This window comes from Salvelinus sp. IW2-2015, linkage group LG33 (genome assembly GCF_002910315.2).
Source record: "Salvelinus sp. IW2-2015 linkage group LG33, ASM291031v2, whole genome shotgun sequence".
Lineage (NCBI taxonomy): Eukaryota > Metazoa > Chordata > Actinopteri > Salmoniformes > Salmonidae > Salvelinus > Salvelinus sp. IW2-2015.
Window position 1 is genome coordinate 28,066,317 of NC_036872.1, and position 25,242 is coordinate 28,091,558.

General features: G+C 42.0%; 1 protein-coding gene across 3 annotated transcripts; it reads right to left on the bottom strand.

The window, feature by feature from the left end:
* Positions 1 to 8,210: 8,210 nt before the first annotated feature.
* On the bottom strand, positions 8,211 to 21,240 carry LOC111957758 (cholesterol 25-hydroxylase-like protein). Of its 3 annotated transcripts, none has more exons than XM_070436875.1 (3): positions 20,640 to 20,718; positions 15,371 to 15,540; positions 8,211 to 12,317 (listed from the first exon to the last, which is right to left on the bottom strand). In XM_070436875.1, the coding sequence occupies exons 1-3, from the start codon at positions 20,658 to 20,660 to the stop codon at positions 11,858 to 11,860; spliced, it is 651 nt and encodes a 216-aa protein (XP_070292976.1). In that variant the 5' UTR covers positions 20,661 to 20,718; the 3' UTR covers positions 8,211 to 11,857. The 3 variants fall into 3 exon arrangements, 2 of the variants coding, with proteins under 2 accessions (XP_070292976.1, XP_023834504.1); XR_002876447.2 differs by having other exon boundaries at positions 12,241 to 12,317; positions 15,371 to 15,556; positions 20,640 to 20,724; XM_023978736.2 differs by lacking the exon at positions 15,371 to 15,540 and having other exon boundaries at positions 20,640 to 21,240.
* Between the last annotated feature and the right edge of the window lie 4,002 nt (positions 21,241 to 25,242).

Consider the following 25,242-nt stretch of genomic DNA (forward strand, 5'->3'; position numbering starts at 1 on the left):
ACAAAGCAAAAACTAAGAACAAAATGGTGGCATTAGAATACACAGACCCTGAATTGAATCTGGTATCACCATTGAGAACAGTTGAGAAGAGAAATAAAAAGGAAGAGTGAGCATTGACAAGGGAGAACAGGACTATGTTGTATCTGCAACTATGATTAATCTAAACTCCTACACTTTGTACATTGTAAATTTATATTTTGAATTTCAGGAAAATGTATGTTATTTTCTACAGTACAACGTCTACGATACGAATTCATCATTCTGAATGACTAAAAAAGTATGGACCTTCAAGAATAAACTATCCTTTTAGCTACACAGCACCCAGGCATACAGTACTGTCCAGTAGGCCTAGCTGGTGGGACCTCACAGGGTTAGCTCTCCTTCTCTGACACTTATCTCTGTTCTCCCCCTAGACGCTAACACTAATCCACACTTAATTTACCTGTCTCTCTAACAGTAACAGCAACAGGCTTCCCAAGGGGAAGCAAAAACCTGACTGGACTGGACTTCTGCTAGGGGCCTGCCCTCATCCTCACCCCCACCACCTCCCCCTGGCACTTGGGCTCATTGTCCTCAGAGAGTCAGTCACATGACATGTGAGCCATTCTCTCCCACTCCTCTGCACAGATAAGGAGGTGTTGGCACTGAGAAACGTGCTCCGCCACTCACGACTGGGGGGGGGGGGGGGTCTGTCAAGATTCCATGGTTACTAATAGAAACATGAAAAGATTGTATAAACTTGGACCGGGTGTTGAGCCATTGTATGTACAAAACAATAGGACAGCACTCCAATGAATAAACTTAAATGAACATATTTTTATTGCTACACAAACTTTTCGGGTATGAGCCTTTCTTCAGCGTGCATAGGAGGCAATGGCAATCAGTGTCACGACAACAAACATTTGTGATGCAGTACAAATATGTTCATTTAAGTTTATTCACCGGAGTGCTGTCCTATTTTTGTTCTACTAACGTTAATAGAAACAGACTCTACTTATACTCTTAGAAAAAGGGTTCCGAAGGGGTTTTTCGGCTGTCCCCATAGGAGTACCCTTTTGGTTCCAGGTAGAACTCTTTTTGGTTCCAAGTAGAACCCTTTTGGGTTCCATGTAGAACCTTCTGTGGAAAGGGTTTTACATGGAACCCGAAAGCATTCTACCTGGAACAAAAAGGTTATTTAAAGCCGTGGAACTCTTCTAGGTTCTAGGTAGCACCTTTTTTTCTAAGAGTGTAGCATAACTCACTGACCTACATGTACCCCCATGTGCCCCCACCATCACCACCCTGAAAACCCCATCTCTGTCCCTTCACCTCTACTATCCCCATCCCTCTCCCCCCGGCCCTGCCATCCACGTTTAAGGAAAGGATTTACCTGCATTTGGCCTGTTATCATGGACAGGCTGAGGATGAGAGGAGGGGGGTGGCACCTCATGTCTCTCCTCCCCTCCTCTGTGAGACTTAAGGAGTCCTGTGTGGGGTCCTCTCTTGTTGTTCTGTGTTCTTCTAATACAAATGTAATACAGTTCTCTGCTGCTTGATAATGTGAAAGCCTATTTATTGATGAATTTATTTATGTAAAATTGTATAACATGGATATGCATACAGAGGGTGAACATACAGCACATACTCTGACCATATTGTAGGAAACAGCCTTAATTTATAGATATTTTGTGAATATTATATTTTGTTACCTGTTGTTCTGGTTGCTTTGTGAATCCTATTGTAAAATACTGAAGCAGCAAAACTGCAGTCTTAGAGTGCATAAATAATTATATTTTCATACAATGAATAGTTTAAAAAATACCATTGAATATAAATGATCATAACATCTTCATCAGGAATCATTATCCATTTCTCCCTTGGCCTGACAACTATGAACATAATGCAACACTTTAGAAAGGGGMCTCTCAGGACTAGGAAGCAGAACTCTGAGGTTGGGACAGTTGCGTACCACAGTATCAGCTCACAGGCCATAGTTTACACATGTCACACAAACACAGAACCATGGGAAACTGACTGGAAGCCCAGCTAATGAACACAATGGATGGTCTGCCTGTCGCTCGCTATGACAAACTGCAGATGCAGACAGCTGCTCTGGATGGAAAACCTGTCCTTCAAAGCTTTTTTGTACGCTTCAAAACACGGAGAGAAAATGAACTAGTAACATGGTTCCTTTGCTTCCAATGCTCTTCTTGATGGACTTATATCAACAGCAGCAGCGGTGTCAAGGCATGTTATTATCATGTAATGTCATTTTCATGTACCAATGCACATAGTGGATGTAAATAAAAAATAATGTGCTCCAAAATGTTGTGTAAAGATGCATGACTCTTGCAGTTGTGATATAATGACTTGGTGTAGAAGCACTTGTAGTAGGCCAAGAACATTTTCCTAAGGTTGTGGTGTTGCCTTCACAGATTTGATAATCACTTTGAAGCCATAAGCGTTTTTAAGAAAGCTATAGACTCTGGACTTGATGTAGCAGTAGGCCTACTGTGCCCAGCTAAACAGTACCCAGTACACTGACACAGTGCAAGGGCCAGTTGACTGTATGCCAGTCTGTGTAGGCATGGTGTCTCCCTCTCTAAGAGGGCTAGTGTCACCCTTGTCAACACACTGAGGAGGGACACATGCAGGGAAGCAGAAACATGGAGGAGCTATTGGCTTTCCCAAGCAGCTAGTTTAAACCCTGTGATAACACAAAAACATAACAGAGTATATAAGGACATGGAAACATTTCCTTTAAATTTCCTTCCCGTGATGTGGATTGATTCAGAGATTCAGAGACAAAGAAAATGGTCATAAAAACAACAACAACAGAAATACAAATAACACTAGTTATATGAATAGTCTGGAAGTGGTTCACGCCACCCAGAAAGACATTTCTGACTACGAGTTATGATATAGTGAGTCATAATTATTAGATAGTAAGTTATTATTATGAGATAGTAATTCTGGATCATGGACAGTCCTGCAGGTTGACCCCTTTTAAAGGAACAATCTGCAATTCAAACATTAACAAAGCTGGCTGGCTCACTTCCGAGAGGCAATCCTGGCTATTTTATTTGGTAAACAGCTGAGGAATGGAGATCAAAATGATAGTTTTAACTGTGTTTTGAAGCTATGCAGTGTTTGTTTATAATTACATTGTCTACAAACAATGGAGTAAAACAAGCTTATATTTGGGGTTCTGATGGGGTAAGACTGTTGCTCATGAGGCATTTCTAAGTTACATTCTTCAAGAATCAACYTCTATATATTAATAATTTATATAAAAGTCCAAAAATGTATGTACCAATCCCAGATTGCCCTTTAATGGATTGAATTGAATGAATGAATGAATTAAATCGGATGTCAACCAGACATCATCAAACAGGCACCAACTCACATCAACAAAACTCTCCAATGCATTAAAATGGAACAATATTAACACAAACTCTCACTCGCTCTCTCACATAGACATGCACACACACACACACATACGCACACACACACACACACACACATAGACACACACACAACACATTTATGACTTGCTATCTCATAATAATAACTCACTATCTCATATTTTCTTTGTTTGAAATGGGCTTCCATAGAACAGAGCCCTTACACAAAATGTAATATTAATGAAAGTATTAGTTCAACAATACACATAACACTTGACAAAACATGCCTCCACCAATCAAATACGTGCATCAAAGCTCATTAACTGCAAAATATGAAAAGTTAAGTAACATCGACACACTTTTTTTGAAGAGTCCTACGTCATACAACTACATGTCTGAGTTATTCACAACCACAGACACAGCTCTTTGAAATCACCATACTAATGACAAGTGCATTGCGATGTTTTGGCAAGAAAAAAATAGGAAACTATGAGATCAGTGACCTCTGTCGTCTCGTGTTAGATGAAAGCAGAGGCCGTCTATATATGGCTGCAGACCAGAGGGCAAGGACCCTAACCAATTACTGGACGACTGGACGTCAACATGCTAGCATGCAAGCCTCGGTGTAGGAGCTCACTAATTTAATATTTACAGAAACCACTGAAAAGAGGAGTCTGGCCACTGTCAACTAATGCCCAAGTCTAGGAAGCATGTTGAAATAGGAAGTCTTTAATGGTTGTGCTGACGATATCTCATGAATGTGGTTTCTATGGCTACTGCTCATGCTACAGAATGACACGATTCTCAAAACATGCAGTGTATGACCCATCAATTGACTATCATAAAAAATWGATTCTTACTCTTTGTGTAATGGTGCATGTGCCAGATTTATGAAATCAAGTTTTTTTCTGGATGTGAAACACACTTAGGCATAATTGTGCAATTGTTATGTTTAAGTAATACACTAGTTTATCAAAGCTAGAAAATGTGTTTTGATTTGTCATCCTGCCCTGCCTTTTCTCTGACGTGGGACAGCTACCATCCCATCCCTCCCTCTGGATCCCTCAGGCCCATATCAGATCATCTCAATAGCAACCCAGCTCCTTACGCTGATCCCCCTCATCCTGCCCTGCAGCTGGACAACAAGACATCACATAGACCTAAACTTTACTCTGTCATTGTATGTGTCTACTCTGTCAGTTGTGCAAGGGCGTGTTTGTGGGTGTTCTTTCCAGCTGGGATTTTGTGTAATTATCTATCCATGCTCATAGGAATAGTACAACGGAGAAGAGGAGAGAGAATAAATAATAGATACACAGATAAAGAAGAACAGAGAGGTTTAGTAGAAGAGAGAGAGGCAGAGCGAGACAGAGCAAGATGGAGAGAGATGAGAAAAGAGAGATGGAGAGAGAGAGAGAGAGACAGAGATACAGAGAGAGACTGAGCAAGCGAGAGAAAGGGGGAGGGAGCTGTGAGATGTAAGGAATCATCGAACGTGAGTATTTACACGGGAGGAAACCTCCTAATTGCCTGTAATGAGGACAGGGGGATGTGTGGCGTACGGTCGACGATGCTGCCCTCCATTCAGCCAGCTCTCTGCCCCACAGCCCCACTGATCAGGGAGATACAGTAGTTGGCACACTTGTGGGAGGCCAATTGTACTGAGGAAGCTGTGCMGAGGTCATGTTGACATGTGGACTAGCTGTGTGGTGAAGAGCTAGGTGTGTGCCTGCATCCTCCAGGGATGGCCCCGGGCCTGTCTTCCCCCTTCAACCCCCACCAATGTTCATCACAGCTAGGGCGAGCCACACTTCGCCAGGAATAAACACTACTGTTCTGTACTGTACCTCAGGCAGCAGCAGCTCATTCAGGAGCTCTAGTGGATGCACAAAGATGTCTGTGGAGTGTAATGACGTTTAGGGATGTCTGAAACTATCTGCACATTACCACGCTCTGCACAGAGACTTCAAATCAAATCAAGCTTTATTTGTCACATACGCCGAATACAACATGTGTAGACCTTACCGTGAAATGCTGATTTATAAGCCCTTAACCAACAGTGCAGTTCAAGAAAGAGTTTAGAAAATATTTACCAAATAAACTAAAGTAAAGAATTATAAAAAGTAACACAATAAAATAACAATAACGAGGCTATATATAGGGGGCACCGGTACCGAGTCAATGTGCGGGGGTACAGGTTAGTCGAGGTAATTTGTACATGTAGGTAGGGGTGAAGTGACTATGCATAGATAATAAACAGCTACTAACAGCAGTGTACATAACAAATGGAAGGGGGGGGGGGGTGTCAATGTAAATAGTCCGGGGGCCTTTTTATTAATTATTCAGCAGTCTTATGGCTTGGGGGTAGAAGCTGTTAAGGAGCCTTTTGGTCCTAGACTTGGCATTCCGGTACCGCTTGCCATGCGGAAGCAGATTAAACAGTCTTTGACTTGGGTGACTGGAGTCTCTGACAATTTTTAGGGCTTTCCTCTGACACCGCCTAGTATATAGGTCCTGGATGGCAGGAAACTTGGCCCCAGTGTTGTACTGGGCCGTACGCACTACCCTCTGTAGCGCCTTACGGTCAGATGCTGAGCAGTTGCCATACCAGGTGGTGATGCAACTGGTCAGGATGCTCTCGATGGTGCAGCTGTAGAACTTTTTGAGGATCTGGGGACCCATGCCAAATCTTTTCAGTCTCCTGAGGCGGAAAAGGTGTTGTTGTGCCCTCTTAACGACTGTCCTGGTGTGTTTGGACCATGATAGTTCGTTGGTGATGTGGACATCAAGGAACTAGAAAATCTCGACCCGCTCCACTACAGCGTCGTTGATGTTAATGGGGGCCTGTTCGGCCKGCGTTTTCCTGTAGTCCACGATCAGCTCCTTTGTCTTGCTCACATTGAGGGAGAGGTTGTTGTCCTYGCACCACACTGCTAGGTCTCTGACCTCCTCCCTATAGGCTGTCTCATCGTTGTCGGTGATCAGGCATACCATTGTTGTGTCGTCAGCAAACTTGATGATGGTGTTTGAGTTGTGTTTGGCCATGCAGTTGTGGGTGAACAGGGAGTACAGGAGGGGACTAAGTACACACCCCTGAGGGCCCCCAGTGTTGAGGATCACCGTGGCAGACGTGTTGTTGCCTACCCTTACCACCTGGGGGCGTCCCATCAGGAAGTCCAGGATCCAGTTGCAGAGGGAAGTGTTTAGTTCCAGGGTRCTTAGCTTAGTGATGAGCTTTGTGGGCACTATGGTGTTTTTAACGCTGAGCTGTAGTCAATGAACAGCATTCTCACTTTGTCCATGTGGGAAAGTGCAGTGTGGAGTGCGATTGAGATTGCGTCATCTGTGGATCTGTTGGGGCAGTATGCAAATTGGAGTGGGTTTAGGGTATCCGGGAGGATGCTGTTGATGTGAGGCATGAGCAGCCTTTAAAACACTTCATGGCTACCGACGTGAGTGCTACGGGGCGGTAATAATTTAGGCAGGTTGCCTTCGCTTCCTTGGGCACAGGGTGCCCACCCATAGRGGTGGTCTGCTTGAAACATGTAGGTATTACTATTACTATAGACTTACTATTCCAGCTGTGCTCTATGCTGCTCAGGGCTTTACTGTTGTACTATTAGTAACTTTCATCTCCTCAATCAGTGCTAAACTGACTATCACTGATATGGGGGAATRCTTTTTTGGGGGGACAATTTACAAAATGTTGTCGTTGTAGCCTCAACACACACACACTAGACTAGTGTACTGTAAAAAACAACTATTTCCTGTGTCTATGATTCATGGTTTCGCTCTCAGTCTAGCATCTATTTCTCCCCAACCACACTGTGACTCTACTGAGTAGCCTACATGTTGCAAGTTATTGACTTGAGCCCCTTGTTACAATRAGTCAGAAATTGACTCAATGAAGACATCTTGTGGTCTTCCAGGGTATTTATGGACTCTGATTCTGCATCATGTAAACTTTCCAGGACCACCATTCTGACATTATTATGAAACCGCGTCTTAATGAAATACAGCAGTTACTACTCAGTACTTAGCCGTATGCCAGAAAACATTATCTGTGATTGAGTTCAAGTAGAGTGAAATGTACTTTTTGTTAACAAAATGTGGAAAAGGGGAAGGGGTCTGAATACTTTCAGAATGCACTGTACTTTGAATAAACCTTAAGTACATTTTATGTATATTTCTCAAACTTATTAGTATTTATGTATTTACTACAATTCTAATTTAGTGTAAACAAATATTTATATGTAGTTGACCAATCAACAGTGGTGGAAAAAGTACTCAATTGTCATACTTGAGTCATTTTCGATTAAGGCATCTTTACTTTTTTAAGTAAAAGTCAACAAGTAAAATATTACTTGAGTAAAAGTCTAAAACGATCTAGTTTTAAATGTAATTAAGTACAGTGCTAGAAAAAGTACTCAATTGTCATACTTGAGTAAAAGTATAAAAAGTACAAGTAAATGCTATACATCAAATTCCTTATATTAAGCAAACCAAACAGCACGATGTTCTTGTTTTTTTTACAGACAGGAGCACACTCCAACACTCAGACATTATTTACAAACTCAGTACTTGTGTTTTGTGACTCAGCCAGATCAAAGCCAGTGGGGATGACAACGCATGATATTGATAGGTGRGTGAATTGGACCACAATTCTGTCCTTCCTGATTCTTTGAACAGGTACTTTTTTGATGTCAGGGAAAATGTATGGGAGTAAAAAGTACATGTTTTCTTTAGGAATGTAGTGGAGTAAAAGTTGTCAAAAATATAAATAGTGAAGGAAAGTACAGATACCCCSAAAAACGACTTAAATAGTACTTTTAAGTATTTTTACTTAAGTGCTTTACATCACTGCCAATCAAAGTCATTGTATTATAGTATACTAGCATGATCAATTAATAACCTTTTACTGCAGTTGGCTGAATCAAGGTCACAAAGAGTGTTTCTTGSTAGTATTACATAAATCTACTTTGAAACAAAAGTARACACCTCACACACATGGGAATGGGCTTAAAAAGCCTGCACCATGTGAGATATAGCGTTGAGGTTGCATCCCAATATTACGCTTTATTTACCTCACAGCAGACTGAAATATAARAGAACCGTTTTAAAAAGAAACACCAGATTTTCGGCGATACACTTAAAAAAAAAAATGAAATTCTGAAAAATATGAATAACATTCCACCCATGAGGCTACTAGAGGATGATTTGGTATTTTGTATTTTCTTTACAAATAAAGTGTATTTATAATATCTTCCAAACATACTTTTACAAATAGACCTAATAATTAACCACATTGACCATTGTAATTAGCCATGCAAATGTTACCTTGATTGACCAAAGCATCTTCTCAGCCAATGTTACAACAGTTATTTACAAATAGTTGTGGCTGGAGTTGCCATTTACAACTAACACTTTTTATAACTGTGATCAGTTGTTCACATTACAGTAAAACATTAACATTCAAAAAATGTGTAARGTATAATTAAAAGTACAACATTATTCAGTTGGAAAATGAACATCAAATTTGAATAAGCTAAATATGAGAAACAACATATTATAATTCAAAACTTCAGACGCAGAAAAGGATGCTGGGTAATATGCAAAAATKTCACAAATGTATCATTTGGTTCATTTGCACATTTCTTTACAGTTCAGACATGTATTTGTTTAATATAAAAAAAGTAGTTATTTGTTACATTTAACTGTGTAAAACCAAGCAGTACAACTTATTTCTCTGAGAGTGAGGCAGATACAGTTAAGTTGGAAGTTTACATACACCTTAGCCAAATACAGTCCCTCCTGCAGCAAAGCCCCCACACAACATGATGCTGCCACCCCCGTGCTTCACGGTTGGGATGGTGTTCTTCGGCTTGCAAGCATCCCCCTTTTCCCTCCAAACATAACAATGGTCATTATGGCCAAACAGTTCTATTTTTGCTTCATCAGACCAGAGGACATTTCTCCAAAAAGTACGATCTTTGTCCCCATGTGCAGTTGCAAACCGTAGTCTGTTTTTTTTATGGAGGTTTTGGAGCAGTGGCTTCTTCCTTGCTGAGCAGCCGTTCAGGTTATGTCGATATAGGACTCGTTATACTGTGGATATAGATACTTTTGTACCAGTTTCCTCCAGCATCTTCACAAGCTCCTTTGCTCTTGTTCTGTAACTGATTTGCACTTTTCACACCAAAGTATGTTCATATCTAGGAGACAGAACGTGTCTCCTTCCTGAGCGGTATGACGTCTGCGTGGTCCCATGGTGTTTATACTTGTGTACCTTCAGGCATTTGGAAATTGCTCTCAAGGATGAACCAGACTTGTGGAGGTCTACAATTTCTTTTCTGAGGTCTTGTCTGATTTCTTTAMATTTTTCCATGATGTCAAGCAGAGGCACTGAGTTTMAAGGTAGGCCTTGAAATACATCAACAGGTACACCTACAATTGACTCAAATTATGTCAATTAGCCTATCAGAAACTCCTAAAGCCATGACATCATTTTCTGGAATTTTCCAAGCTGTTTAAAGGCACAGTAAACTTAGTGTATGTAAACTTCTGACCCACTGGAATTGTGATACAGTGAATTATAAGTMAAATAATCTGTCTGTAAACAATTGTTGGAAAAATTACTTAGGACATCTACTTTGTGCATGACACAACTGACTTGCCAAAACTATAGTTTGTTAACAAGAAATTTGTGGAGTGGTTGAAAAACAAGTTTTAATGACTCCAACCTAAGTGTATGTAAACTTCCGACTTCAACTGTATATAACATTTATAAAAATGTGTTGCTACCCGCGGACATTCATCCACTCGCAAAATATTTACAGCCTCCAAACAGCAGTGAATGGAAAGAGACATCTGTTACACAAAACACCAAAAAGTGTGATGACATTTTCTGATTGTCATTAACAGGGATGCAAACTGCTGAGGGCCCAAAAAGGTGACTTTTTTTTTGTTGCACTGAAACATGCAAAAAATCCCTGTTAGGGGGAGATGCAGGTTTTAACTAATTAAACAACAAAGAATATGATCTACATGATCAGTCTCCATGTGTAAAATAAAAAGTGGTTCGTGTGAACCTGACTCACAGCTAAAAAATGTAAAGCAAGCAATCCAATGTTATTTGTTGCCTAGACTTTACTGCAAATGACAAGTCTACAGAAAAAAACAATACACTAATTTTGCAGTTAGCCATGCCAGCCTTTATAATGGAACGTTTGTGACCACACACACAAATTTTGCTATTGGGAAAAAAACATCTTAAAGTAGAAATAGAATGAAACAAACAGGCATTATATTTTTGCTCTATTATAGTGGCCACTATAGTAGACATCGATCAAGTGCACAAGGCTATATTGGCAAAAATAACGTTCACTGAGTAAAAAAAATATATAATCCCCCTCACTCACGTGTTACTGTCAAGTTCAACACAACAAAAACAATATATTTGGGCTACACTGCACATTATTACATTGTACACTTTCTGTCTGTGGACATCAACAAAAGTGAGAAAGAGGGAAAGTGTGTGGTGTTCCTTTCACCTCTATAGTGGCACCCAGTTTAAGCCAGGCCCAGCTCCAACTACACTTGATCCCTGAATCCGCAAAGCCTCATTTTCACCTAATTCTCTCACTCTGAAAATTAACCACATACTGTACAGGGAAAACATTAGTTAGCATAGTTAGTTAGCTAGTTAACTAGTTAACATTTCACACAGACTGCCAGGGTCCAGTAAGCAACTAACATGCTATAACTTGAGGAACGGCAAGGAGTCGTATACCAGTTAATACTGTAGAGAATTGGTTAGGTTACTAATGTTAGCTCATCTGATGTTGTAACTTTAGCTAGCTGACGTTAACTGTCTGATTTTATTAGCAAGCTAATTTTCACACCAGATTCATTCAATCCAAAGCCTACATGTAAAAATATTAAAGAATGCATCTGTGATTTGTATTTATTGCAACTTTCTGAAGATYCAATGGCATGGGAATGCCTGTGTCTACCACTTTGTGCAGCCAGTTAATTTTTTTGATATTTTTTTTTACATTTAAACTATAACTAGGCAAGTCAGTTAACATTTCCGAAACAGTAATTTCTAAAGGCCTTCCAGTAAACTTTCCAAATTAAATGTTAACTGCAAAGTAGGCTTACCTGGTAGAATGAATTGTATCAAATCGGGTGGTATTTTGTTTTGCAAACTCTGCTATTGCACATGCAGTACAAAAACACTGCCAGCCAAAAACCAGTCTCTTGATGTGCTCAATTGAAATTAAAAGGGGAACTAAAACCTGCAAAATATATAGTTTTATTTTCTTCCCCACACCTCAAAAGTGGTCTCCTGATGTGATTTAAGTTTTGTTGTACAGTACTTAGAAAAACAACAAAATTGTATAAAAAATAATAATTTTGAGAGTGAAAACTGACCTGTCAGTTATTTGATTGCTTCATTGCTTGCATACATTTTAACACACGCATGCCCGCGCACATACACAGTCAGACCCCAGGCTTTTCCTCCTCCTCCTCCTTCTCCTCATTGTCCTCCCTCCATGTTTCCTTCCTGCCTCCTCCCTTACCCTCAGGTAGGTCCCACAAAGCCAGTCCCAGTGCCTGAAGTAGGGGGCGTAGTTCCCCCTGTAGACGTGGTGGTGTGCCTGGTGGAAGGGGGCCCCTCCGAAGCAGGGCAGRAGTCTATGGAGGGCCCAGGGCAGGTCATAACCACAGTGGTCCTCTACGGCCAGCCAGGTGTTGAGCAGGTGGAACAGGGCCTCGCTCAAAGGGTGGCAGCCCACCACCCAGGCACTGGTCAGGGCCAGCACCTGCAGGGAGAGGAGCTCAGCCGGGCTGGCATCCTGGGCAGTCAGGGCAAAGGTAATCCGGTTCTGGTGGTGAGCCTGGTGGACCATCCGATACAGCCAAGGAACCCTGGGGACCATACAGACAGAACTTTGATGTGTATGCACTGTATTGTGTTGGTCTATAACTTTGTTGTCTGGGTTACAACTAAATTATCAAAAACATAGGTGTGTGGTGAATTAATAGGAGAAGCCTTTAGTGATTGAACCAGTGACACCTCAAATCAAATCACATTTTATTGGTCACATACACATGGTTAGCAGATGTTATTGCCAGTGTAGCGAAACGCMTGTGAAATGCTCTGGTGATTGAACCAGTGACCCCTGCAGTTACAGGGCAAGCACACTCTTGGCAGATGCCATGATATGCTTACATACAGGAAGGCCCTGAGAAGCATTGACGTGCAGTCAGGGTAGGCAATGCTTAACCTGTGATAATCTAAGAAAAAAAGCTGCTATGAAAAGTCAAATAAAAATCCCAATTATATAATTATTATTTTTTGTTATCTAATGTTTGTTCTCAAAGATTCTAGTTGTTTTCATGCTCAATCTCAAGAGTTGCTAAAACTGCATCAAAAACTCAGGAAAGGAGCCAGGGTATTCATGCCTTCCTTCCTGACTCCAGTCACTGTTCAAATCACATTTTATTTGTCACATGCACCGAATACAACAGGTGTAGACCTTCAAGTGAAATGCTTACTTACAAGCCCTTAACCAACAACGCTTTAAGAAGTTAAGACAAAAAAAGTAGAAAATAGAAAATAAAAGTAACAAATAATTAAAGAGCAGCAGTAAAATAACAGTAGCGAGGCCATATACAGGGTGTACCGGTACAGAGTCAATGTGTGGGGGTACCGATTAGTCGAGGTAATTGAGGTAATATGTACATGTAGGTAGAGTTAGTGACTATGCATAGATTATAAACAGAGAGTAGCAGCAGTGTAAAAGAGGGGTCTGGGTAGCCCTTTGATTAGCTGTTCAGGAGTCTTATGGCTTGGGGGTAGAAGCTGTAAGAAGCCTCTTGGACATAGACTTAGCGCTCCGGTACCGCTTCCCGTGAGGTAACAGAGAGAACAGTCTATGACTAGGGTGGCTGGAGTCTTTGACAATTTTTAGGGCCTTCTTCTGACACCGCCTGGTATAGAGGTCCTGGATGGCAGGAAGCTTGGCCCCAGTGACGTACTGGGCCGTACGCACTACCCTCTGTAGTGCCTTGCGGTCAGAGGCCGAGCAGTTGCCATACCAGGCAGTGATGCAACCAGTCAGTATGCTCTCGATGGTGCAGCTGTAGAACCTTTTGGATCCTTGGATCTGAGGACCCATGCCAAATCTTTTCAGTCTCCTGGGGGGGAATAGGCTTTGTCGTGCCCTCTTCAGGACTACCAGGCATGATGACTCCTTGCTGTCCCCAGTCCACCTGGCCTTGCTGCTATTCCAGTTTCAACTGTTCTGCCTGCGGTTATGGAACCGCCACCTGTCCCAGACCTGCTATTTTCAACTCTTAATGATCGGCTATGAAAAGCCAACTGAAAATTATTTACATGTTATATTTGACCATGCTTGTCACTTATGAATATTTTGAACATCTTGGCATAGTTCTGTTATAATCTCCACCCGGCACAGCCAGAAGAGGACTGGCCACCCCTCATAGCCTGGTTCCTCTCTAGGTTTCTTCCTAGGTTTTGCCTTTCTAGGGAGTTTTTCCTAGCCACCGTGCTTCTACACCTGCATTGCTTGCTGTTTGGGTTTTAGGCTGGGTTCTGTACAGCACTTTGAGATATCAGCTGATGTACGAAGGGCTATATAAAATAAACTTGATTTGATTCATGACTGTCTTAGGTATTAGGACCATGATAGTTTGTTGGCGATGTGGACACAAGGAACTTGAAGCTCTCAACCTGCCCCACTACAGCCCCATCGATGAGAATGGGGCGTACTCGGTCCTCCCTTTCCTGTAGTTCACAATCATCTCCTTTGTTTGATCACGTTGAGGGAGTGGTGTTTTCCTGCACCACATGGCCAGGTCTCAGACCTCCTCCCTATAGGCTGTCTCATCGTTGTGGTGATCAGGCTTACCACTGTTGTGTCATCGGCAAACTTGATGATGTGTTGGAGTCATACCTGGCCATGCAGTCATGATGAACAGGGAGTACAGGAGGGAACTGAGTATGCACCCCTGAGGGCCCCTGAGGGTATAGCGGGATTTCTTATAAGCTTCCGGGCTAGAGTCCTGCTCCTTGAAACGGCAGCTCTACCTTTTGCTCAGTGCGGATGTTGCCTGTAGTTCCATTGCTTCTGGTTGTCGTATGTACGTACGGTCACTGTGGGGACGATGTCATCGGTGCACTTATTGATGAAGCAGGTGACTGATGTGGTGTACTCCTCAATGCCATCGGAGGAATCCCGGAACATATTCCAGTCTGTGCWAGCAAAACAGCTCTGTAGCTTAGCATCTGCTTCATCTGACGAGTCACTGTTGCTTCCTGCTTTAGTATTTGCTTGTAAGCAGGAATCAGGAGGATAGAATTATGGTCAGATTTGCCAAATGTTGGGTGAGGGAGAATTTTGCACGCGTCTCTGTGTGTGGAGTAAATGTGGTCTAGAGTTTTTTTTCCCTCTGGTTGCACATTTAACATGCTGGTAGAGATTAGGTAGAACGTATTTGAGTTTCCCTGCATTAAAGTCTCCGGCTACTAGGAGCACCGCTTCTGGATGAGCGTTTTCCTGTTTGCTTATGGCCGTATACAGCTCATTGAGTGGGTTTTAGTGCCAGCATCGGTCTGCGGTGGTCTATAAACAGCTACGAAAAATATAGATGTAAACTCTCTTGGTAAATAGTGTGGTCAACAGCTTATCATGAGATACTCCACCTCAGTCAGGCAAGCAAAACCTTGAGACTTCCTTAGATCACACACCAGCTGTTGTTTACAAATAAACATAGGACACTGTTCTATCCTGCCGAACCCGCCAGCTGTATGTTAATCATGTCATCATTCAGATATTAAAGTTTTAAGATACAGTATTTAATGTCCCGTTGATAGGATATACGTGCTCGTAMTTCATCTATTTTATTATCGATTGATTGTACGTTGGCTAATAGGACTGATGATAAAGGTAGATTACCCTGTCYGTGACGGATCCTTACAAGGCACCCGGACAGTCGTCCACGATATCTCCGTCTTTTCCTCCTGCGAATGACGGGGATGAGGGCCCTGTTGGGCGTCCGAAGTAAATCCTTCCCGTTCGACTCGTTGAAGAAGAATTCCTCCAGTACGGGCTGAGTAATCGCTGCCCTGATATCAAGAAGCTCTTTTCGGTCATAAGACATGGTGGCAGAAACATTATGTACAAAATAAGTTACAAATAACGCAAAAAAACATACACAATAGCACAATTGGCTACGGGATCGTAAAACGGCAGCCATCTCCTTTAGCGACATTATTATTTCCATGGGAAGGACAGGGTAGGCAAAAGAATCACTGCTTTGCCTASCTTAATTTGTTGCATTGAGACTATTTCATATGTTGTGCATGCGTATTGCCTAAACATTTGTGTGTAAGTCTGTGGTAAACTCTGCAKWTTTGGGGTGTGTCTACATAATTCTACATAAGACAGCCGATCAGAGATCAGAGGGATGTTTTACAACACTTTGGACAATAGTGTTCCAATGAAAGCCAGGTTTGATAATTTTGTTATCCTTGGACGTACAACGCTGTCACTGAGAGGTTCACCCTAAAAGACAGACGAATAGACTTKATTTACAAGGAAAGGTAGGCCAAAACACATTTTCCTTGCAATTTGTGGGTTAGGCTACTGTTGAATGAAAATACATGTAGAGCATATAACTTTGAAGCATTTTATTTATCTAGCTAGAATTTCATTTTCAATCATTTTGATTGTTGATATGGACATTTTGTTAGAACATTATTTATTATACAGTACCAGTCAAAAGTTTGGACACACCTACTCATTCAAGTGTTTRTTTATTTTTACATTGTATAATAACAGTGAAGACATCAAAACTATGAAATAATTATGTTGCCAGTTATCTTCTGAACACCTCCCCTACCTTGTCACAACACAACTGATTGGCTCAAATGCATTAAGAAGGAAAGTAATTCCACAWWTTAACTTAAGGCACACCTGTTAATTGAAATGCATTCCAGATGACTACTTAATGAAGCTGGTTGAGAGAATGCCAAGAGTGTGCACAGCTGTCATCCAGGCAAAGGTTGGCTACTTTGAAGAATCTCAAATATAAAATATATTTTGATTTGTTCAACACTTTTTTGGTTACTACATGATTCCATATGTGTTATTTCATAGTTTTGATGTATTCACTATTATTCTACAATGTAAAAAATAAAGAAAAACACTTGAAAGAGTAGGTGTGTCCAAACTTTTGACTGGTGCTGTATATGTGTGTGTAATAATATTTCACATAATAATATTATTGTGTGTGTGTGTGTGTGTGTGTGTGTGTGCGCACGATGGGCAACCGCAGGGTGCATGTGACACGTCTAGTGCAGTAGTGCCTAGGTAGAGTTTAGTGGCATGCCCGCTTACCACAGGTTTGCATACCCTCGCTTACAGCTCGCTGCCGCCGGCAAGCCCTTGTGGTGAATTGGGCAGCATCTTCATGCACAAGTCTCCCCTTGCCGGTACAAAGCCTCTCCGTGACCAACACTCCTGGCGGGCCTCCTCACGGTGGCACACGTTAACTGGTTGTCTTGAAATTCCAGGCTAACCGGCAGGGGACCTGGGAGCAGCAGTGGGCCCCAGAGATGCATCTGTACAGGCCCACCTCTGTGGACACGTCCTGGAAGCAATCAACCACTGTCCCACTGCCTTGTGYGTTAATCTGGTACAACAAAGGCTAGGGGATCACACCCTGAGAGAAAAGCAGCGTGCTGGCGGCATGCGGTAAGCGGATGCCGACAGACTGGGGACCCGGTAGCCTCCTGCAGCTGTGGAAGATACTGGTCGTCCTGGGTTTCCCCCTTGTCACTGGACTTTCACCTTCCTGCAGTGAAGTAGTGCTGTTGGGGATTGCGCACCCTCAGCGGCACTTWAAATAACTTCCTTTGCGCAGGTATCCACTTCTGACCTTGGTGAAGCCATCAACCAGAAACCGGACTAAAGTCTGGCGGCGTTGGGGTGTCTGGTGATGGGGGCAGGAGTGAATGCACCGGGAGCCCTTAATCATACCCTTGCACGCCAGCGGCACAGGGCTACTATGGTCGCCAGCAGCTGGGACTTGAGTGGAAGCTGCTCTCGTCAGACCACTGTGTGACTGATTAGCCCTATTTAGGAGCCACACTGCTCACCCCAGCTGGGGAGAGGTCTAGAAAAGGTGGCCTAAAAATTGCCCACTCACTCCATCCTGGATAGGCTACTGCACCTATCGGGAATTCCACTCAGGGGTCGAAAAATGCAAAATAAAATTATTCCCCTGAGACTGGCGACATGGAACATCAGAACTCTTTTGGACACTGACGATAATAACGATAGACCCATCGGAGAACAGCTCTGATTTCTGCAGAACTAAGGTGCTACAACATTGACATTGCTTCCCCGAGTGAGACCAGGTTCCTGGATGAAGGTTCCCTGAAAGAGGAGGGAGAAGGTTAAACCTTCTTCTGGAAAGGTTACCCTCTGGGTGGACAACATCAGCACGGTGTGGGACTGGCAATTGAGAACAGCCTTCTACCCAGCCTCACCGAAACACCTGTTGGCATAAGTGAAAGACTCATGTCTCTCCGTATCCCCCCAGCCAAGATGCGTTATGCTACTCTTCTCAGTGGATACGCACCAACGCTACCATCTGAAAATGAGAGAAAGGACTGCTTCTACCAGTCACTAGATGAGGCAATTCACAGCATCCCCATGAATGACAATATCTTTCTGCTGGGTGGCCTCAACGCAAGGGTGGGACAGAACAACAAAATATGGAATGCTGGGTAGGCATGGTGTTGGCCAGGTCAATGAGAACGGCATGAGACTGCTAACTCTATGTGCCGTGCATGATCTCATTGTCACTAACACCTTGTTCCAGCAGAAGAACAAATATCCAACATCATGGATGCACCCACATTCCAAACACTGGCACCTGATTGACTACGTCACAGTGAGACGTTCTCATACTAATGACAGCCTGCTGACACGTGCCATGAGAGGTGCAGAATGCTGGACAAATCACCGTATGATACTGGCTAATCTCCAGGTGAGAATAGGTCCCACCCAGATCCTGATGAAGTGGGCTGACCACTTTGAAGCACTACTCAATCAGCATTCTCCTACAGACCACTCCATCCTGGAAGAACTGCCTGTTCGTCCACCCATTTGGCCAAGACCTCAACCATTTGCCAACCTTCCAAGAGGTGTTATCAGCCATCTCTTCTCTCAAGAACAACAATACTRCTGGCSCTGACAGCATCCCGGCAGAGCTACTTAAGGGAGGATATTTCTGCACCAGAACGCTTCACCAAGGCGTTCAGCAAGGTCCTGGCCAAGGTGATGCAACACAGGCTGGTGAACAACATCACAGAGGAACTGCTGCCAGAGTCACAATGCGGCTTCAGAAAGAACAGGAGTACGGTCGACATGACATTCACGGCAAGGCAACTCCAGGAGAAGTGAAGCTTTTTTMGGGCGGGAACAAGCTGTCGTACACATCAATCCAGAGCATCCAGAGCATCCCAAACATGCTCAATGGGTGACATTTCTGGTGAGTATGCAGGCCATGGAAGACCTGGGACATTTTCAGCTTCCAGGAATTGTGTACAGATCCTTGCGACATGGGATGTGCATTATCATGCTGAAACATGAGGTGATTGCCGCAGATGAATGGCCTGACAATAGGCCTCAGGATTGCATTCAAATTGCCATCGATAAAATTYTATTGTGTTCTTTGTCCGTAGTTTATGCCTGCCCATACCATAACCCCACCATGGGTCGCTCTGTTCACAACGTTGACCTCAGCAAACCGCTCTCCCACACGACACCATACACACTGTCTGCCATCTGCCTGGTACAGTTGAAACCAGGATTCATCCATGAAGTGCACACTTCTCCAGCGTGCCAGCGGCCATCGAAGGTGAGCATTTGCCCACTGAAGACGGTTACAACGCCGAACTGCAGTCAGGTAAAGACGCTGATGAGGACAACGAGCAAGCAGATGAGTTTCCCTGAGTCAGTTTCTGACAGTTTGTGCAGAAATCCTTCGGTTGTGCAAACCCACAGTTTCACCAGCTGTCCGGGTCGCTTGTCTCAGACGATCCCGCAGGTGAAAAAGCCGGATGTGGAGGTCCTGGGCTGGCTTTGGTGGAAATTCCTGCAGTCAGCATGCCAATTGCACGCTCCCTCAAAACTAGAGACATCTGTGGCATTGTGTTGTGTGACAAAACTGCACATTTTAAAGTGGCCTTTTATTGTCCCAAGTACAAGGTGCACCTGTATAATAWTCATGCTGTTTAATCAGCTTATTGATATGTTACAGCTGTCAGGTGGATGGAATATCTTGGCAAAGGAGAAATGTTCACTAACAGGGATGTAAACAAATTTGTGCACAACATTTGAGAGAAATAAGCTTTATGTGTGTATGGAACATTTCTGGGATATTTTATTTCAGCTCATGAAACATGGGACCAACACTTTACTTGTTGCATTTATATTATTGTTCAGTATATTTGGATGAAATGTGTWCATATTTTGGTATTTTACTGCCACCTATTGGTTGTAACTGTGGATATTACATTTACATTTACATTTAAGTCATTTAGCAGACGCTCTTATCCAGAGCGACTTACAAGTTGATCTAGAGAATCCCACAGTGGCGGTGTCATACAGAGAAATGGTTCCAATCAATAGGGGATTTTAGAAACAACAACCTTATTTAGAGCCCAAAATAAATGATAAGGGCTGTGTTTCGTGTAGGCTTACCATGGTGTGACGTTTTGATAACCATGTAAATCTCTCTCGGACAAGGTGACTTGAACTTGTGGTTCATTATGATTGCCACATTAGCCGCTAATTTGCATTTCATTTTTGAGGGGTAAATACAGGCAATATATATTGATAAGTCACCATGTCCTAGAGAGACTTACACAGTTATACAAAACGTCACGCCTGGGTAAAATCTACACCAAACACAGACCTTATTTTAAGTGTTTCTAAAATCTCCTATGGGAAAAAATAATGGCGGTAACACGACTYGAACCATTTCCCTGTATGACTACTAGGCTTTGGGGGTTTAATGACTCATACTGTGGTACTCTATTGCTGAGCTGAGCAGTGTCATTTTGTCAGATGATATGAAATATGCCGCCATATTATGCACAACCTGAAGTGAATCACTACACATCAAAATGCCTCATAAAAACAAAAAGCTTACCGATGCATGGTATAATGCCATATGAAGAACAGCGCATCGAATAGAAGTAGGCACGCGATAACCTCCGCTATGAGCACTCTCCACGATGGCGCGAGTTCTGGAAATATTGGATTCCGAACGCTTTGGTAGAGCGCGCTGGCCGGGAGAATAGTTGTCAGGTATTTGATAAAAATCCTCCAAATGCAGTCAACCCATCGCTGCAAACACAGCCCCAACGGTTCAGCGTTCCTAGAGATCCTATAGAAATTTATCCGTGGCCAGAAACATCCCAGSGCTTCAAATACTAGGAAAGGTGAGCAGAGGAGAATGTGGATGAAGAAAGCAAAGCATGCGGGCAGATAAGGTGACGTGAGAAACTCCCGTCGCGCTCGCAGATCATCCCACAGCGCCTGGAGCAGTAATCTATCTCCATTTGGGTCCCCATGTTGATCAAAAGTACAATTCGTGTCAGCCATAGACTTCATATTTAATCAAATCAAATTTTAAACGGGAAGCGTTCTCAGCATCTAAACAAGTGTTGACTATTGGAAATATCGGCAGTCCTCTCCAGCAATTTCAATCCAACTGAAAGTAGGCTACGAATTTAGTTATACAAATACTTATTTTCTCCTCCTTCATGGTTGGGAACACACCCACTGTGCACAGACATCAATTCAACTGTTGGTTCAACGTAATTTCATTGAAATCACGTGGAAACAACCTTGATTAAACCAGTGTGTGCCTAATGGGCAGGCTTGTCTGTTATTTGGTGGGAGGGTAGTAGATTCATAGCAGCAGTTAAATCTATGAGACATAACCAAACCTCTTGCATGGGGTCTCTCTATTTTCAGAGCCAGATTCAGAAATCATAGGCATGGGGCTTTGTTTATCTATAGCCCCCCACCCCTCGTCCCTGCACACTATCATTTTCTGTAATCAAATCCTTGCACCAAGATGCAATCCGATGCTTGGTACATTTACTGTTGAAGAAGAAAAAACGTTATAATGAAGCCATAATGTTTGCCATGTGGCACCGGCTACAGTTGAGCAGAGGCGATTTCAGGATTTCCACACATAGATTAAAAAAAATGTTTAGCAGGGTCTGGAAAAAATCTGCCTTTTAATCTTTTTTAATACCACACCAATGATCGAAATGAGTGGCTACTCTGACTGACAAAGTGATATCAATCTGGACTTGAATTCGAACAAACAATAGCCCAGGCCAATGAACACAAATTGTACAATATTAGGAGGATATACAGTACCAGTCAAAAGTTTGGACACACCTACTCATTCAAGGGTTTTTCTTTACTTTTAGTATTTTCTAGATTGTAGAATAATAGTGAAGACAACAAAACCATGCAACAACACATATGGAATGATGTAGTAAAAGTGTTAAACAAATCAAAATATAGTTWATATTTGAGATTCTTCAAAGTAGCCACCCTTTGCCTGGATGACAGCTTTGCACACGCTTGGCATTCTCTCAACCAGCTTCATGAGGTGGCACTTCTGGCATTTCAATTAACAGGTGTGCATTGTTAAAAGTTAATTTGTGGAATATCTTTCCTTCTTAATGCGTTTCAGACAAACAGTTATGTTGTGACAAGGTAGTTGTGGTAAACAGAAGATAGTCCTATTTGGTAAAAGACCAAGTCCATGTTATGGCAAGAACAGCTCAAATAAGTAAAGAGAAACAACAGTCCATCATTACTTTAAGACATGAAGGTCAGTCAATCTGGAAAATGTAAAGAACTTTGATAGTTTCTTAGGAGGCCATTCCTTCTCTTGCTAGAACAAAATAAACATTTTCTAGCTTTGACAAACCGGATGTATTAGTTAAACATATCAATTGCACAGTTATGACTAAGTAGGCTATGTATCAAATCCAGAAAAAACGTTGCCACGAATCTGTCACAAGCAGACATGTACACATTTTCTGTGAAATAGGGGTAGACTAGACTAGTCTGTTCCCAATGTGTTTCATTCAAACCAATGCTACTTCTTCACTTGGAAATTATTTTGTTCTGTCAGTCCTCTCTAAACTAAAATGAAACTATGAACTGTATCATGCTTGAAATCCCCTCTACAAGACTATCTGAAGCAGGAATACTGGCACCCTGGTCCTGCCCACACAACAGAGTCACAGACTTCTGATTGCACACACTTCATACCTGACTGGGAATCTACACTCTTAGAAAAAATGGTGCTATTACCCTAGGGTTCTTCGGTTTGTCCCCGTAGGGGAACCCCTTTTGATGCTACGTAGAAGGTCTTACCTTGAACCCTTTACTTAGTAGAATCCTCTATGAACAGTTCTAGAACCCTTTTTCCTAGAACCCTCTATGAACGATTCTACTAAGAACCCTTTTATCTTTGAAGGGTTCTTCCTAGAACCTTCTATGAATGTGGTATCTATGAATGTTTCCATCAGCCTTATTAGCCTTCACAATTAAACTATTTATGACAATATTGTTTTACTCGACACAAAGAAAAATTACACTCAACTCTGGTTATTAACACCAACACTGGGGTTATTTTACACCACTGAGTGTTAATTTAACTCCTGAATGAACARGGGAAATGTTACACTGAAATATCAACACGAGGTAAAACTGGCCAATTTGCTATCTACCATACAATATACTGCTGTTTCATGCATACTCCCTTCTATTCTTCTACTCTCTGCTCAAAAAAATCTCTGAAAATACTAATTTGAAAGACAGAATTGATGGCACAGATATCAACTATGTCAGTACTGTATATGTAAAATTATTAAGGGAATACCAGATACATGCACAAATATTCCCATATAGGTAGTTTACAACATTCTCACATTTTAAACTGGTCAGATTACTCAAACTCCTGATGTTAAAGTTTAAACACAGAGGTAAACACTAATGCTCAGGCACTATTTAAAAGAAAGAAAAAAGTTACAAAATAAAGCTTTTTCAGATTCAGAAGTGTTCTATAGAACCCTTCTTGCCAACCAAATAATTATTCTTGCCTTCCAAAGAATAATCAAAGAACCCTTTCTGCCAAAAAACGGTTGTTAGGATGTTAAAGGTTCTAGGTAGAACCCTTTGCCTTACAATGAACTGTTGTCTCCCAAAAAGTTTCTTCAGATGAAAACTGTTATTGGTAGAACACTATCCCTCCACCAAGAACCCTTTTAGTAAAAAACGATTCTAAGAGTGTAGGGTGTTTCTCACAGGAGATACAGTTGAAGTCGGAAGTTTACATACACCTTAGCCAAATACATTTAAACTCAGTTTTTCACAATTCCTGATATTTAATCCTCGTAAAAATTCCCTGTCTTAGGTCAGTTAGGATCACCACTTTATTTTAAGAATGTGAAATGTCAGAATAATAGTAGAGAGAATTATTTATTTCAGCTTTTATTTCTTTCATCACATTCCCAGTGGGTCAGAAGTTTACATACACTCAATTAGTATTTGATAGCATTGCCTTTAAATTGTTTAACTTGGGTCAAACGTGTCAGGTAGCTTTCCACAAGCTTCCCACAATAAGTTGGGTGAATTTTGGCCCATTCCTTCTGACAGAGCTGGTGTAACTGAGTCAGGTTTGTGTAACTTAAGCCATTTTGCCACAACTTTGGAAGTATGCTTGGGGTCATTGTCCATTTGGAAGACCCATTTGCGACCAAGCTTTAACTTCCTGACTGATGTCTTGAGATGTTGCCTCAATATATCCACATAATTTTCGTTCCTTATGATGCCATCTATTTTGTGAAGTGCACCAGTCCCCCATGCAGCAAAGCACCCCCACAACATGATGCTGCCACCCCCGTGCTTCACGGTTGGGATGGTGTTCTTCGGCTTGCAAGCATCCCCCTTTTTCCTCCAAACATAACGATGGTCATTATGGCCAAACAGTTCTATTTTTGTTTCATCAGACCAGTGGACAAAAAAAAAAGTACAATCTTTGTCCCCATGTGCAGTTGCAAACCATAGTCTGGCTTTTTTATGGCGGTTTTGGAGCAGTGGCTTCTTCCTTGATGAGTGGCCTTTCGGGTTATGTCGATATAGGACTCATTTTACTGTGGATATAGATACTTTTGTACCAGTCTCCTCCAGCATCTTCACAAGGTCCTTTGCTGTTGTTCTGGGATTGATTTGCACTTTTCGCACCAAAGTACATTCATCTCTAGGAGACAGAATGTGTCTCCTTCCTGAGCGGTATGATGGCTGCGTGGTCCAATTGTGTTTATACTTGCTTYCTATTGTTTGTACAGATGAACGTGGTGGTACCTTCAGGCGTTTGGAAATTACTCCCCAAGGATGAACCAGACTTGTGGAGATCTACAATTTTTTTTCTGGGGTCTTGGCTTATTTCTCTTGAATTTCCCATGATGTCAAGCAAAGAGGCACTGAGTTTGAAGGTAGGCCTTGAAATACATCCACAGGTACACTTCCTTTTGACTCAAATTATGTCAATTAGCCTACCAGAAGCTTCTAAAGCCATGATTTAATTTTCTGGAATTTTCCAAGCTGTTTAAAGGCACAGTCAGCATCATGTATGTAAAATTCTGACCCACTGGAATTGTGACACAGTGAATTATAAGTGAAATAATCTGTAAACAATTGTTGGAAAAATTACTTGT